We start from the raw sequence: 13,017 nt of genomic DNA, 5'->3' as shown, positions 1-13,017 counted from the left end.
CATTAGGACAGCCCATTCAAATTCAGATCAATGGGCTGCCAATGCACAAAAATCAGACCTGCATCAATTTTTCCGACATAGTGAACTACAACGCGCGTTCCCGCAGCACCCCACACTGGAGGTGTGTAAATTGACGCTTAGTATATTGTAGCTTACCAGTTCTTAGATGAGATTCCAGCATTAATATTTTTTTTAGGCTTTTTGCCCTTTATTTTTTTTACCTGGCAATCCTGTGAATAACTGACTTACTGTGCCTGAGTGTCTACACTCACTTCTCCACTGTATCTATGGCCTCATTCATACAAGCCTACTTAAAGCAGACCTCCACCCAAAAGGGGAAGTTCCACTTGTTTGCACCTTCCTCCCCTCCATTGCCACATTTGGTGTTTTTGGGGAAGCCGTTACTCACTCCCACTTCTGGCTCAGAATGCTGCTGCGATTTGACCCAGAAGTTGGGCCCTCCCCTGCTTCCCCCGTAGTCTTTTAGGAAACCTCACAGGTCCCAGAAGACTGTGGGACCAGTGCCAAAATGCAGTGCAGCTCGCGCATGCACAGTTGAAAGCCAGTTTGAAATGCGATTGAAGATTCGGCTCAGGTGAGGACATCACTGGATCCCTGGACAGGTAGGTATCCTTATATTAAAAGTCAGCAGCTACAGTATTTTAATATGCTGACTTTTCATTTTCTGTAGCTCTGGTGAGGACCATGTTTGCCCATAGCGGGATGCACAGGTGTTCTGTACACCCATGTGCAGGCTGTCCGTTCATGCCATTTGGGACGCAGTTGCTGCACAGACATTACCACTGCTCCTAATTTGACAGTTGTGCGAGTGAGCGGCCCTGAAAGCAGACAGTGTGTGATCTGATATCTGATGACAGTAACTTGAAATGTAATTGGCTGTTATTGGTTTCTACACTTTGCACATCATCAATGCACATTAAACGGTTTTTATAAAGTTTTTATCCTGAAAATTACAGCAAGGATTTTGACATGCGCTAATGCCTTGTGATGAGCAGAAGTAATAATCTTTCCTGCTTACATGTTTTCTGCTCTATCATTCATACTTGGTGTGATTACTTTTAAAAGTAATTATATAACAATAAATCATCCACACAAATTCTAAAGAAATACTCATGTTAAAAGTTAAAATGAATTATTCCCAGGAACTGGACAATAAACAATTTATAATAAGACAGTCATAGAATAAATTACCATTAATAAAACTTGTCTCTATTGTAGTGTCAAAAAAAAAAACAAGGATTTGGTTTATATAGAATTTACAAAAACAATGTAAATAATTGTAGGTAGGTGCCAGCTGTGTGCCATTCTATGTCACCTACACCCACCCACTCCTGTGCCCACTCTCCTTCTTCCTTTCCCCCTGCCACTGGGCTGCAGGTGTTGGTGCAAGCTCTTCTCCCTTCACCGCACTGTACTGCCAGCTGAGCAGGCTGTTTAAAATCCACTGCTCGCTCCTGCCCACCTATCCCCTGGCAGCAATCAATGGGAGCCTGGAGGGGGATTATGGGACACGTAGTCCTCAAAAAAGTGCTGTACAGGAGCAGCTATGGGGCTTGGATTTTAATACTCAGAATTACCTGCTAACAAAAGGAGGAGAAATTAGTCTTTTCCCAGACAATTTATTGATGGTCTGGGTTTTTTGATAAAGGGGAAGCAGATTATACAGACCTGCCATTTGGACCCATCAATGCCCACCAGAAAGGCCGCTGTAGAGAAGACAGAACAGTACGGGAACCAGAGTGTGCAGACCTGCTGTTGTATTCTGACCATCCAGACAGCCAAGAGACTGAGCCACAGAAAGTCGCTGTGTTGTGGAACCAAAGCCAGGAAAGCACATTGTCATGCGTGCCCACATCAGTGAGGTTCATGAGAACCAGATTGTGAGGACTGAGTCTGGGACAACAGACCGCCAAGGACATGGGACTGGACCTGTTGCAAGCCAGCAAAGGTGAGCAGAACTACCAAGGTGAATCCCTTGCTGCACACAGTTAATGCCAATAGAGACTGCTCTCTATTTAGTAGTCCATCAGCCATTTATTGCACAGTCTTAAAGGGACAGCTCTACGTGCGCCACCTTACAGATGGGCCCCAAAACCAGCCTGCTTAACATTGTGCATTAGGCGCCAGATATCATGCCAACACTTTGCAGTGGTTCTCCGTTTAGGAACACTTATGCATACCCACACCTGAGGGTATCACTACAGAGTGCACTCCAGGACAATTTCTTTGAATTGTTATTACAGGGTTACGGAGAGTCTTCCCTTACTGTTCTAAATCTCACTATGTGGTTCCTTGTTAATGCTGTGGAATCCATGTTAGTTTAGTTTAGACTTAATGAGGTTTAAGTCAACTGCTACCCTTAAGTCTAGTATAACAGTGATCTTTGACTATTTATTGGTTTGTCCATTGTGTTTGACTTGCCTTACCGAAATATACTTCCTTTATATACCATCCAGTTGCTTGTGGCCTATTTTCTTTGTACTGCTATAGAGTAGTAGCATAATAGCCTGTTTAAGTTACACAGGTGTGAGCGGCATTGAGCAGCTAGAGGAGTGGAGGCAGAACAGAGAATCCATCATATCAAGTGGCTCCTACGGGGGTAAGCACTACAGAATACATATATGAACACGGGGAAACAAAAAGGGTATGACCATATGAAAAATACTGTAAATGGCTACCTCATCAGCTATTGTATGTAAATTCCAGGTAAGCAAATACATTTCCAGTTTAAAGCGGAGATCCAGCTGGGGAAAAAAAATATAAAAGTCAGCAGCTACAAATACTGTAGCTGCTGACTTTTAACCACTTGCCGACCGCCGCAAGTAGATATACTGCGGCGGTCAGCCCCTCACAGGCAAAGCGACGTATATAAACGTCACTAGCCTGTGATGCTCTGGGGAGCGAGCGCGCGCAGCCGGAGGCGCGCTCCCGCGCGGTCACGGACCCCCCCCCCCCGCGCGCGCGTGTGACCGGCGGACCCGATGTCCGCCGGTCACTCTGCGATCGTCGCTGCAGAGGGAGAAAGTCAGGCGGCTAGTGTAAACAAGCCGCCTGTCATTCTCCCCTGTGTAGAAACACTGATCATACGGTTCTACTATGTAGGACCGTTGATCAGTGTTTCTACAGCTCAAGCCACAGCCAATCACAGTTAGAATCACGCCCCTAGGGACACACACAGCCCCTCCCTCTCAAATAAAGTTAACCCCTTCACTACCAGTATATTTTTAAAGTAACAGTGCATATGTATAGCACTGATTACTGCAGTAATGTCACTGGTAACCCCAAAAGTGTCAAAAATGTCAGTCAAGGGTCCGATCTGTCCGCCGCAATGTCGCAGTACCGCAAAAAAAAAAAATCGCAGATCGCCGCCATTACGCGTTAAAAAAAAAAACAACAAAAATGACAAAAATCTTTCCCTTTGTTAGTAAACGCGATAACTTTTACACAAACCAATCAAAATACGCTTTTTGCGATTTTTTTTACCAAACATATGTAGCATAAAACAAATTGGCCGAAAATGTTAAAAAAATTTTGATTTTTACATTTTTTTGGGGGGGAATTTCATATAAAAAAATGTGAAAAATATTGTTATTTTTGCAAAATTGACGCTCTTTTTTTGTTTATAGCGCATGATCAAAAAATCGCACAGGTGATCAAATACCACCAAAAGAAAGCTCTGTTTGTGGGAAAAAAAAAGGACGTCAAATTCGTTTAGGTACGGCATCGCACGACCACGCAATTGTCTGTTAAAGTCACGCAGTGCCGAATCGCAAAATACCCCCTGGTCAGGAAGGGGGTAAAATCTTCCGGGGCTTAAGTGGTTAATATATAGACACTTACCTGTCCAGGGAGTCCGCGATGTGAGCAAATTTTCGTATCGGCTGCGGCCGCCATTCGTTCTAAGGGAAACCAACAGTTCCCTACTGCTCATGCGCGAAGCTCGCTGTGCATTCCAATTGGCTAAGCAGCAGGGGAAGGAGGAGGGGGCCAAACTTCTGAGGGACAGCACTGCAGCGCTGTCTCCCGGAAGTGGGGAAGAATAACCTATCAAAAACAGGTACCCGTCCCCCCCTGCCCCCCCCCCCCCTGAAAAGTGCCAAATGTGGAACCAGAGGGGGGAGGAAGCAGATGAGCTGAAGTTCCACTTTTGGGTGGAACTTCGTTTTAAATACAAACATGAAAAATAGAATTTTTGTAAGAACTGACAGACGCAGCCACTTCATAGTTTACTAGTCTACTCCTGTAGACTACTGTCCTATGAAGTGGCTGCGTCTGTCGGAGGACGTAAGAGAAATTTTATCTGCTGAAAGATGTTTTATTACCCAGGAGGTAAATAGTGCTACAAAACAAAACAATCCCAACCACACACCTAGCAATCATTCTCAGAAACTGAACTTTGCTGCAACATTCACCTGGCGTTAGCTCTATGAATACCTATATATACCTAAGCATATGTGCACAATTCCACTAGGACAGTTGTTGGGCCCTTGCGGATTATACTGGTTTGTACATTAGATGTACTATTTTTAAGCTCTTCTTATATAAAGCTTGTATTATTTCCAAACTGATGTGCATGTAAATGCATATGGTTAATGTTATATGCTAGTTGCAGTAGTTTCTCTTTTACCAAATACTTTTTACTGGTTAATTTCCTAGGAAAGGAATCGCCTCTGCTCACAGAGGCAATGTCCGGGGCAGAGGCACTGCCAACTTCATAGCTCCCAACTTTCCCTGATTTAGAGGGACTGGCCCTCATTTGGAGCTAAGTCCCACTGACCCTCTTTCCTCCTCATTTGTCCTCCATTTTGGTCTTATCTATATAGTTGAATATAAAATGCACTACTTCCCTATCAAAAAGTGTTTACAGTGCTAAACGTTTCATCCAAATTGCTGCATCTGTAAATTCTATAAGCCAATGTAAAGGAATAGTAGTAGTAAAAAAGCACTCGTGGGTTTAATCAATCATTTTTTGTACAGTTGTCCTTTAAGGGTGGCGTGGCAGAGGTGTGTCCTATGCCTACATTCCCAACTCAGAAAGTTGGGAGGTATGGCCAACTTTATTATCAATCCTACTCTTCCATTTAGTGAAGGCTCTGGTTCTCTTATTTACCTACAGGTTTAGAGCAATATCCAGTTTGTTTTTTTTTTTTTTTAATAACCCCTCCCTAAAGGGTGCTACACCAGCTATCAGACAGAGGACACCTAGTGGCAAAAAACAAAGAACTGCAGAGAAAATATCTGGATTGAAGGTTATTATAGCAGCAAATGGTGGTTTTGTTATTTTCTGTGTTAATGGGCTAATCCAATTTATCCGGTTATTTTTGGCTAAAGTTTTGCTTTAATGTAATGTACATTATCATGTCTGCACAGGCCTTTGGGCAATGAATGATGTGCCTTTTGTACAATACAAAAAAAAAATAATAATACCTATTCATTCTGGAAGTTTCAATTAACTAGACTCTCCCAATGAAGTTAATTTAAATAGCAATCCAATGTCGTTGGTTGTTTGTCTACACCAGGGGTCTTCAAACTATGGCCCTCCAGGTGTTCAGGAACTACAATTCCCATCATGCCTAGTCATGTCTGTGAATGTCAGAGTTTTACAATGCCTCATGGGATGTGTAGTTCCGCAACAGCTGGAGGGCCGCATTTTGAGGATCCCTGGTCTACACCGCTGGTTGGCCAATGTTGGGGAAACAAGGCAATTCGATGGCTTACAATACCCGTTTCAATCACTTTTGTTCTTTCCTCTTCACAAACATACATACACTTCTACATGGAGAAATGAGTATGCAGAGCAGGTGGTTCAACTTCCATACCCTTGCTCTGGTTCTGAAGACAGAAACCCCAAGGTAACAAGCATTTTCAAAAAGGTCAACATTAGAAGCCTCCATATTTTTTCTCAGCCTGTTTCCTTTAAAACAAAGTTGTGTCTCTCAAAGCATTGTTAACAATACCAAGAAATGCAAGCTTCGACATGTTATCTATGAGAAATACAATTCAGATTAACCTTGCCAATTTGGTTGCAGTCCTAGCTTTATCTACAATTATGTACTTAATCATCAGTTTTAGCTGTTTACAGAATGGGTGTATGGTTTGGCTGATGCTGGCAAGTTAAATGGGGTCAAAGACAAAAGGACGGCTGTCTGTTGGTAAGGTTTTACAGTGTAATATCCAGTCCTGATGTTGTATGTGAGTGCAACAAGAGATAAGGTACAATAATCCATAGCTATCAGTAGTCCCTGTTCACTAAGGGCGGGTTCTCACTACACATAGTGAAAAAAAAAAGCTCAGTTTTCTTTGTGGGTATTGAACGCAGCCGGGACATGGTTCTTTGCCATTTTACAAAGCAAGGCACTGGTACTTTTTCCCTAAACTTTAATGGAATGTAAATTCTATAGATGGCAGCTCATGTGCCATGCAAAGGAATGCAGGGCCACCCAGATGGCTGCAAAGCGACGTGGAAAAATGGGGACTTGATGTATTATTTTGCACCGTTCTGCCCCGCAATGTGGAAGTGCGAACCAAACTTTTATTTTCTGTGTGCCCTGGTGGAGAGAGGAGTTTTTTTTCTACATAAGACCACAGCACTCTGCATTTGTGCGAATCAGCACAGCACTCTGCATTCGCGCGAATCAGCACAGCACTCTGCATTCGCGCGAATCAGCACAGCACTCTGCATTCGCGCGAGTCACCACAGCACTCCGCATTCGCGCGAGTCACCACAGCACTCCGCATTCGCGCGAGTCACCACAGCACTCCGCATTCGCGCGAGTCACCACAGCACTCCGCATTCGCGCGAGTCACCACAGCACTCCGCATTCGCGCGAGTCACCACAGCACTCCGCATTCGCGCGAGTCACCACAGCACTCTGCATTCGCGCGAGTCAGCCCTAAAGAAGTGTGCCATGAGCACAGAACCCATTATACTCTGCATAAGAGCCTTGGTGTGGATGGTGCTGGCCGCCAGCAGCATAATAACTAATGATGCTCTAGGGTCAGTGTTCTGCCGAAAACTCCAACGCATCAAAATCTTGGAGATTTCAACGAGTTGCTGTTTTCGCAGAACACCGGCAGCGTATACAGTACAGCCCAGGTGCCTGTTTTGACAGTACACAGGGTAAGGAGGAAAAAAGTAGTCATCACCTTGGAGGCAGCCATGTTGTTGGTTAGTAGCGGGTGGAATAACGATGTCCACTCATTATAGCATATACCGTAGTGTATACGCTGCCGGTGTGTGAAAAAAGGAACTTATCTAAATCTCCAATTATTGCTGCTGTAGAGTCACCAGAAGTGACATGGTTGGAGATTTTGGCAAGTTGGAGTTTTCTGCAGAACAACAGGTCACATGCCGTAATTCATTGCCATTTATTTTAAACCCTAAATATGGACGTAGCATGTACCCTGCTCTAAGTGGTGGCTCACACCAGATGCAGTCCAGTGCATTTTTGTTCTGCATCAAAAATGCATGCACTGTGCTGAACATGGATTCCAATGGCCCTAGTTCACACCAGTGCAGTGTGTATCATTGCAATCAACAAAAGTGGAACATGGTGCATTTTTTTCTGCATAAACTGCAGAAAAACACATTAAAAATGCACCAGAACGCACATATCCTTAATTGAGATGCAGAAAAACAAGAGGGGAAAAACGCGCATGCAGAATCGCAAATGGAATGCTGAAATTGTGGTGTGAAAGGGCCCTTAAAAGTGGAATTAGCCTTTAAAGTCCAACTCCTGGCAAAACTTCTCTTAAGTTTTGCACAGAATGTAGAAGGGTTAGAAATCTGACAGGTCTTAATAAGGATATTCAGGGTCACTTCCTCATAGGCTTGCACAAGGACAATAATTGCCAGGATCCCACCCTGATGGGGACAAATAAACCGACTAAACACCTTTTGATAGCAGAATCAGGAGGGTTAGAACAACAGGTTTTTATTGCTCCGTGTCTTCCTATATTGCTTATGCTAATATTCTCTTAACCGTTTGCCGACCAGCCACCATAGTTTTACTGCGGCAGGTCGGCTCTGTTACGCGAAACGACGTACATGTAGCAATTAGTGTGGGTGCGCACGTGGCGATTGGCTAGAGGAGGAGCCAATCATCGGACCTGGTGGCCGCTATGTCCCCCGGGCAACCGCGATCACTCCCCATGGAGACAGAACGGCGCTCAGCAGGAAGGAGCCCAGACGACCAGCGGGGGACCCAAAAAGAAGGAGAATCGGGGCTGCTCTGTGCAAAACCATCGCATGGAGAAGATAAGTATACCATGTTTATTATTAAAAAGAAAAAATGACAACCTGTACAATCACTTTAAGGTGGCCAAGCATGCATCAATATGATCAATCATTCAAAGCGACTAAAATGATTGAAATATCAACTGAAAACCACAGATCCTCCCTTTTAATCAATTTAGTGACTTGCTGGCAAGTCGATTGCCCATGGTGGAATTTTATAGATTATTTCCGATCAACTGAATTAAAATCTGTGTTCGTGTCAAAGAACCAATGGTAATACACACAGATTCATTGATTAAACGATTATATCTGGAAGATCGGATTTTCAATTGATACTGTATGTATTCCATCATTTGCTTTTTTAATCAGCGATGCATCGATTGTGATCGCGTGTACCTGGATTTCTTTAGATCCTGTTAGATTCTATTTTATTCAGCTATAGATCTTACTTTCAATCCCCAAAGAGTTAGTACACATGATTAGAATTATAATTTAAATGCAAAATAAAAGCTTATTTCTTCTATTTATAATATCTAGCAGTCATGATTGGGCCCCCTTCCCATCCTCTGTTGGTACAGCTTTTAACTGCCTTTATATTTTCCTTTATTTTCTATATGACTACACATCATCATCTCACATTGAAATCCTGTTTCCTGAACGCCAGGCTTGCCCTATTTTCTGTCTCGAAGGCAGATCCTGCACATTGCATAAACTCTGCATTGTCAGTCCCGGTATGTGAATGTCATGACTCAAGTTGTCACTTGTCTCAGCATCAATCTGTGTTAGTAGGTTAAGTGGATTTAGCAGGATAGCTTCATGTGTCACTGGATACAACAGGATAACAAACAATGGTGTGTGCAAGGTAATAACTAACAAGATCACACGTTTATCCTTGAATAAAATCAGAAGAGAAACAATCAGTTCTAATAATATGATTACACTTTAAAATTACATAAAAATACAGATATAAAAAAAATGATTGCAGCTCTGTATTCATTAAACGCTGACCAACCTTGTAACACATATGTGCGACGACAGGGGAGTATGGTCTTTAAAGCCCACATATGTGTCCATGGGGCTTAGACGTTTTTGTACTGAGAGCACGTTTGGGAACTCATCCCGCCATGACCAATATGACAGCCAAATGCAGTGTCCACATGACTGAAGTCCATCCCATCTCCCAGTAAAAAGAGGTTGTAAACCCCAGGCATATCCCTCTATAGTGTGTGCTTGTTCTAAGCTAAGAGAACAAAGTGTAATTTCTGTCTGCTGCTTCGTTCCTCTACTATCAGCATGAATCACTTCTGACAAGTTTTCCTGACACCAAGAGAAAAATGGTGACAGGGGAGGGATCTCCAGCTGATTGACAGCCTTAGCTCTGTTCCTGTGTGCAGGAGGGTGTGTCCCTTCCCTCCAATCATCTCTCAGAGCTCTCCTTACTGAGCTCTTCAGTGTGTAATTTCAGCTCTCTGCTTTCTGAACTCTATGACAACCTTTATAAATTCTGCATTTTGAACGGATTTGTTTCATCTCTGTATCACCTGAGGCTAGTCACTTCACTGGGTATATGTGAGGGTTTACAACCACTTTAAGACCCACTTAAAGCAGAACTATGCTCTCCTCTACTCCAGTAATGCTACCCTGAGGTGCTCTAATGTCTTCTTCGGCCACTGATGTCTTAAGGCGTTTTGATTGGCTGGGGCTTAAATGATGTCACTCAGGCGCATGCACAGGCATTCATATATCTCTGCAGATGCTGAAAGAGTAAACTTAGCTATGCATGTGTAGCCCACTGTACAAAGCAAACAGGCAGGTAAGAATACTTTAATGCAGAAGACATAGTATGTCTGTTCTGTATTAAAAAGCCTTCCTGTATGATCAATCCGCTGTCCAGGTGTATGGCCTCCTTACAATGGCTCCTGTCCTCCGGGGAGCCAACTAACTCCAGCCAATACTCGTTTAAAACCACAGAGGTCACCACAGGATGCAGAGGCATGATGGGACTTGAAGCTGTGCAACAGCTTGAGGGCCGAAGCTTGGCTACTGAGCTCTTGAGTGACAGCTTTGAGTCTGTTTACATAACATTCAAGATGGCGGCACCCAGAAACAGTTTCAAGGCTTTTAGGTGTCTAAACAGGTAAAGCATTGCCAAGCTTCTGCCGGACTGGCTTGAGTACACACGGACCGAACGTCGACAGTTTTCTTTTGAACCGGCCGATGCCGCCCAATATTTAAACCCATGTGTCCATTCAGTCCATGTGTACCGCTCTTAAGTCTCCAATTAATGAGATACGATATCAGCCACATAGGAAGTGTATGGTTTTCAATAAGTTGTTGACTTGAAATTGCCTTATGAGAAGAAAAAGTAAAGCACAACCGCTGTGCCACACTGTGAAGCATTAAGCAGAGCCCACACAGGTAAACAAACAAATATGGCTGCCCCAATTACATATATAATTAAATATATATTATACATGGATACAGTACTTTTTAAAACCTTAACATTGACCTCAGAACTGCAGAAGCACCCCATGGTACTTGTGGGCAATGCAGTGGCTGCACATTCTGTGGCCACAACGGTTTTGCCATTGTTTATCATCTTACCTGTAAATGACCCCTTTCTCATGAAGAAACATGAGGGCAGAGGTGATTTCCGCACTGTAGAAGCAGGCTCGGGGTTCATCAAACCGTCGAGACTTCTGAATGTGAAACATCAAGTCACCGCCATTCACAAATTCCATCACAAAAAATAAACGATCCTGCAAAAAATAAAAATAAAAAGTAAAAATGAAATAAACAGAAGGACAATTCAAATTTTACAAATGCAATAAAGAAGCAGCAATTATAGTGAATTGTTGTGCATGTGTTTCATATCACAGTAATTGTGGCCCCTGCAGTTGGTAGCTGGAAGAAGGACACGTTCAGCATTCCAGTTTAATTCTACTTTTTGTGTTCGGGCTTGGCACTACTAAACGCCTGGAAGCCGTTTTATTTCTTTTGGCAAAAAAAAAAAAAATGTCACTGCTAACAAATGATGTGGCACTTTTAATTCTTTTCAAACTACCAGAACACTTCCACTGTAGGGAGAAAGCAAACAGTTTAAAAAAAATTAAGTCAGAGCCAGAGCTATCCAATCAGCAGCGAGTGCAATTCAAATTGCATATGTATAGGTCTGACACAGAAGGGGGCATGTTGGACCTCTGTAGAGAGACAACTGCTTCCATACAGAGAGCAGGGGGCTTTCTCTGCAGCTTGCTGGCAGGGGTTAGGCTTTTCTTTTCAGCTGTGTCTGAAGAAAAAAAAAAGCAAAAAGACTATAATGCTCGTTTCACACTCAGGGGCGGCTTCAAAGTCCCCTGACTCTGAAGCCACTCCGTGCAGCACAACCTCAGCATGGCTTGCAAACGACTTCTCTAATAGAAGTCAATGCAAGTCGCCCCCAAAGTAGTGCAGGAACCTTTTTCTAAGTCGGAGCGACTTGAGTTGCTCCGATTAGAACGGTTCCATTGCACTGAATGGAGCGCGACTTGTCAGGCGACTAAGTCGTCTGACAAGTTGCCCCAGTATGAACCGGGACTAAGACTTGCACACCTTTTGTTTTGATGCACCTGGAATGTATTTGGCGGATTTAAGGTAAACGTTTAATCAGGCTTTACTGTAATTTTCCATGATTTCGCCTATGCTTTGGGTTGTGCAGGAGATCCAGAGTTCCAAATAAAATATACACTGCTCAAAAAAATGAAAGGAACACTTTGAAAACACATCAGATCTCAATGGGGAAAAATATCATGCTAGATATCTATACTGATATGGACTGGGTAATGTGTTAGGAATGAAAGGATGCCACATCGTTTAATGGAAATGAAAATGATCAACCTACAGAGGGCTGAATTCAAAGACACCCCGAAAATCAAAGTGAAAAAATGATGCAGCAGGCTAGTCCATTTTGCTGAAATTTCATTGCAGCCACTCAGAATGGTATTCAGTAGTTTGTATGGCCCCCCACGTGCTTGTATGCATGCCTGGCAATGTCGGGCATGCTCCTTTTGAGACTGGTGGTGTTCTGGGGTATTTCCTCCCAGATCTAGAACAGCGCATCACTGAGCTCCTGAACAGACTGAGGAGCAACCTGGTGGCCTCAGATGGACCAAAACATAATATCCTAGAGATGTTCTATTGGATTTAGGTCAGGCAAGCGTTTGAGCCATTCAATGGTATCAATTCCTTCATCCTCCAGGAACTGGCTGCATACTCCCTCCACATGAGGCCAGGCATTGTCGTGCACCAGGAGGAACCCAGGACCCACTGCACCAGCGTAGGGTTTGACAAAGGGTCTAAAGATTTCATCCCAATACCTGATGGAAGTCAGGGTGCCATTTTCTAGCCAGTAGAGGTCTGTGTGTCCTTCCATGGATATGCCTCACTAGACTATCACTAACCCACCACCAAACCGGTCATGCTGAATGATGTTACAGGCATCATGACGTTCTCCACGGTTTCTCTAGACCCTTTCAAGTCTGTCACATGTGTTCAGGGTGAATCTGCTCTCATCTGTGAAAAGCACAGGACACCAGGGGCGGACCTGCCAATTCTGGTGTTCATTGGCAAATGTCTGTCAAGCTCCACAGTGGCGGGCAGTGAGCACAGGGCCAACTAGAGGATGTCGGGCCCTCAGGTCACCCTCATGAAGTCTGTTTGGTCAGAGACATTCACACCAGTGGCCTGTTGGAGGTCATTTTGTAGGGCTCTGGCAGTGCTCA

At 43.7% G+C, this 13,017-nt stretch overlaps 1 protein-coding gene across 1 annotated transcript in view; it reads right to left on the bottom strand.

The window, feature by feature from the left end:
• Window positions 1-13,017, bottom strand: part of PRKCH (protein kinase C eta) — a 327,473-nt gene that overhangs the window by 71,378 nt on the left and 243,078 nt on the right. Inside the window, exon 10 of the mRNA XM_082242620.1 lies at window positions 10,862-11,016. Coding sequence (XP_082098746.1) covers window positions 10,862-11,016 — 155 coding nt within the window. The remainder of the gene's footprint in view (window positions 1-10,861; window positions 11,017-13,017) is intronic.

The sequence above is a fragment of the Pelophylax lessonae genome, assembly GCF_965119305.1.
Source record: "Pelophylax lessonae genome assembly, chromosome: 13".
Taxonomy (NCBI): domain Eukaryota; kingdom Metazoa; phylum Chordata; class Amphibia; order Anura; family Ranidae; genus Pelophylax; species Pelophylax lessonae.
Note: the sequence above shows the minus strand (reverse complement) of the source record. Positions and strands in the feature narration are given on the sequence as shown.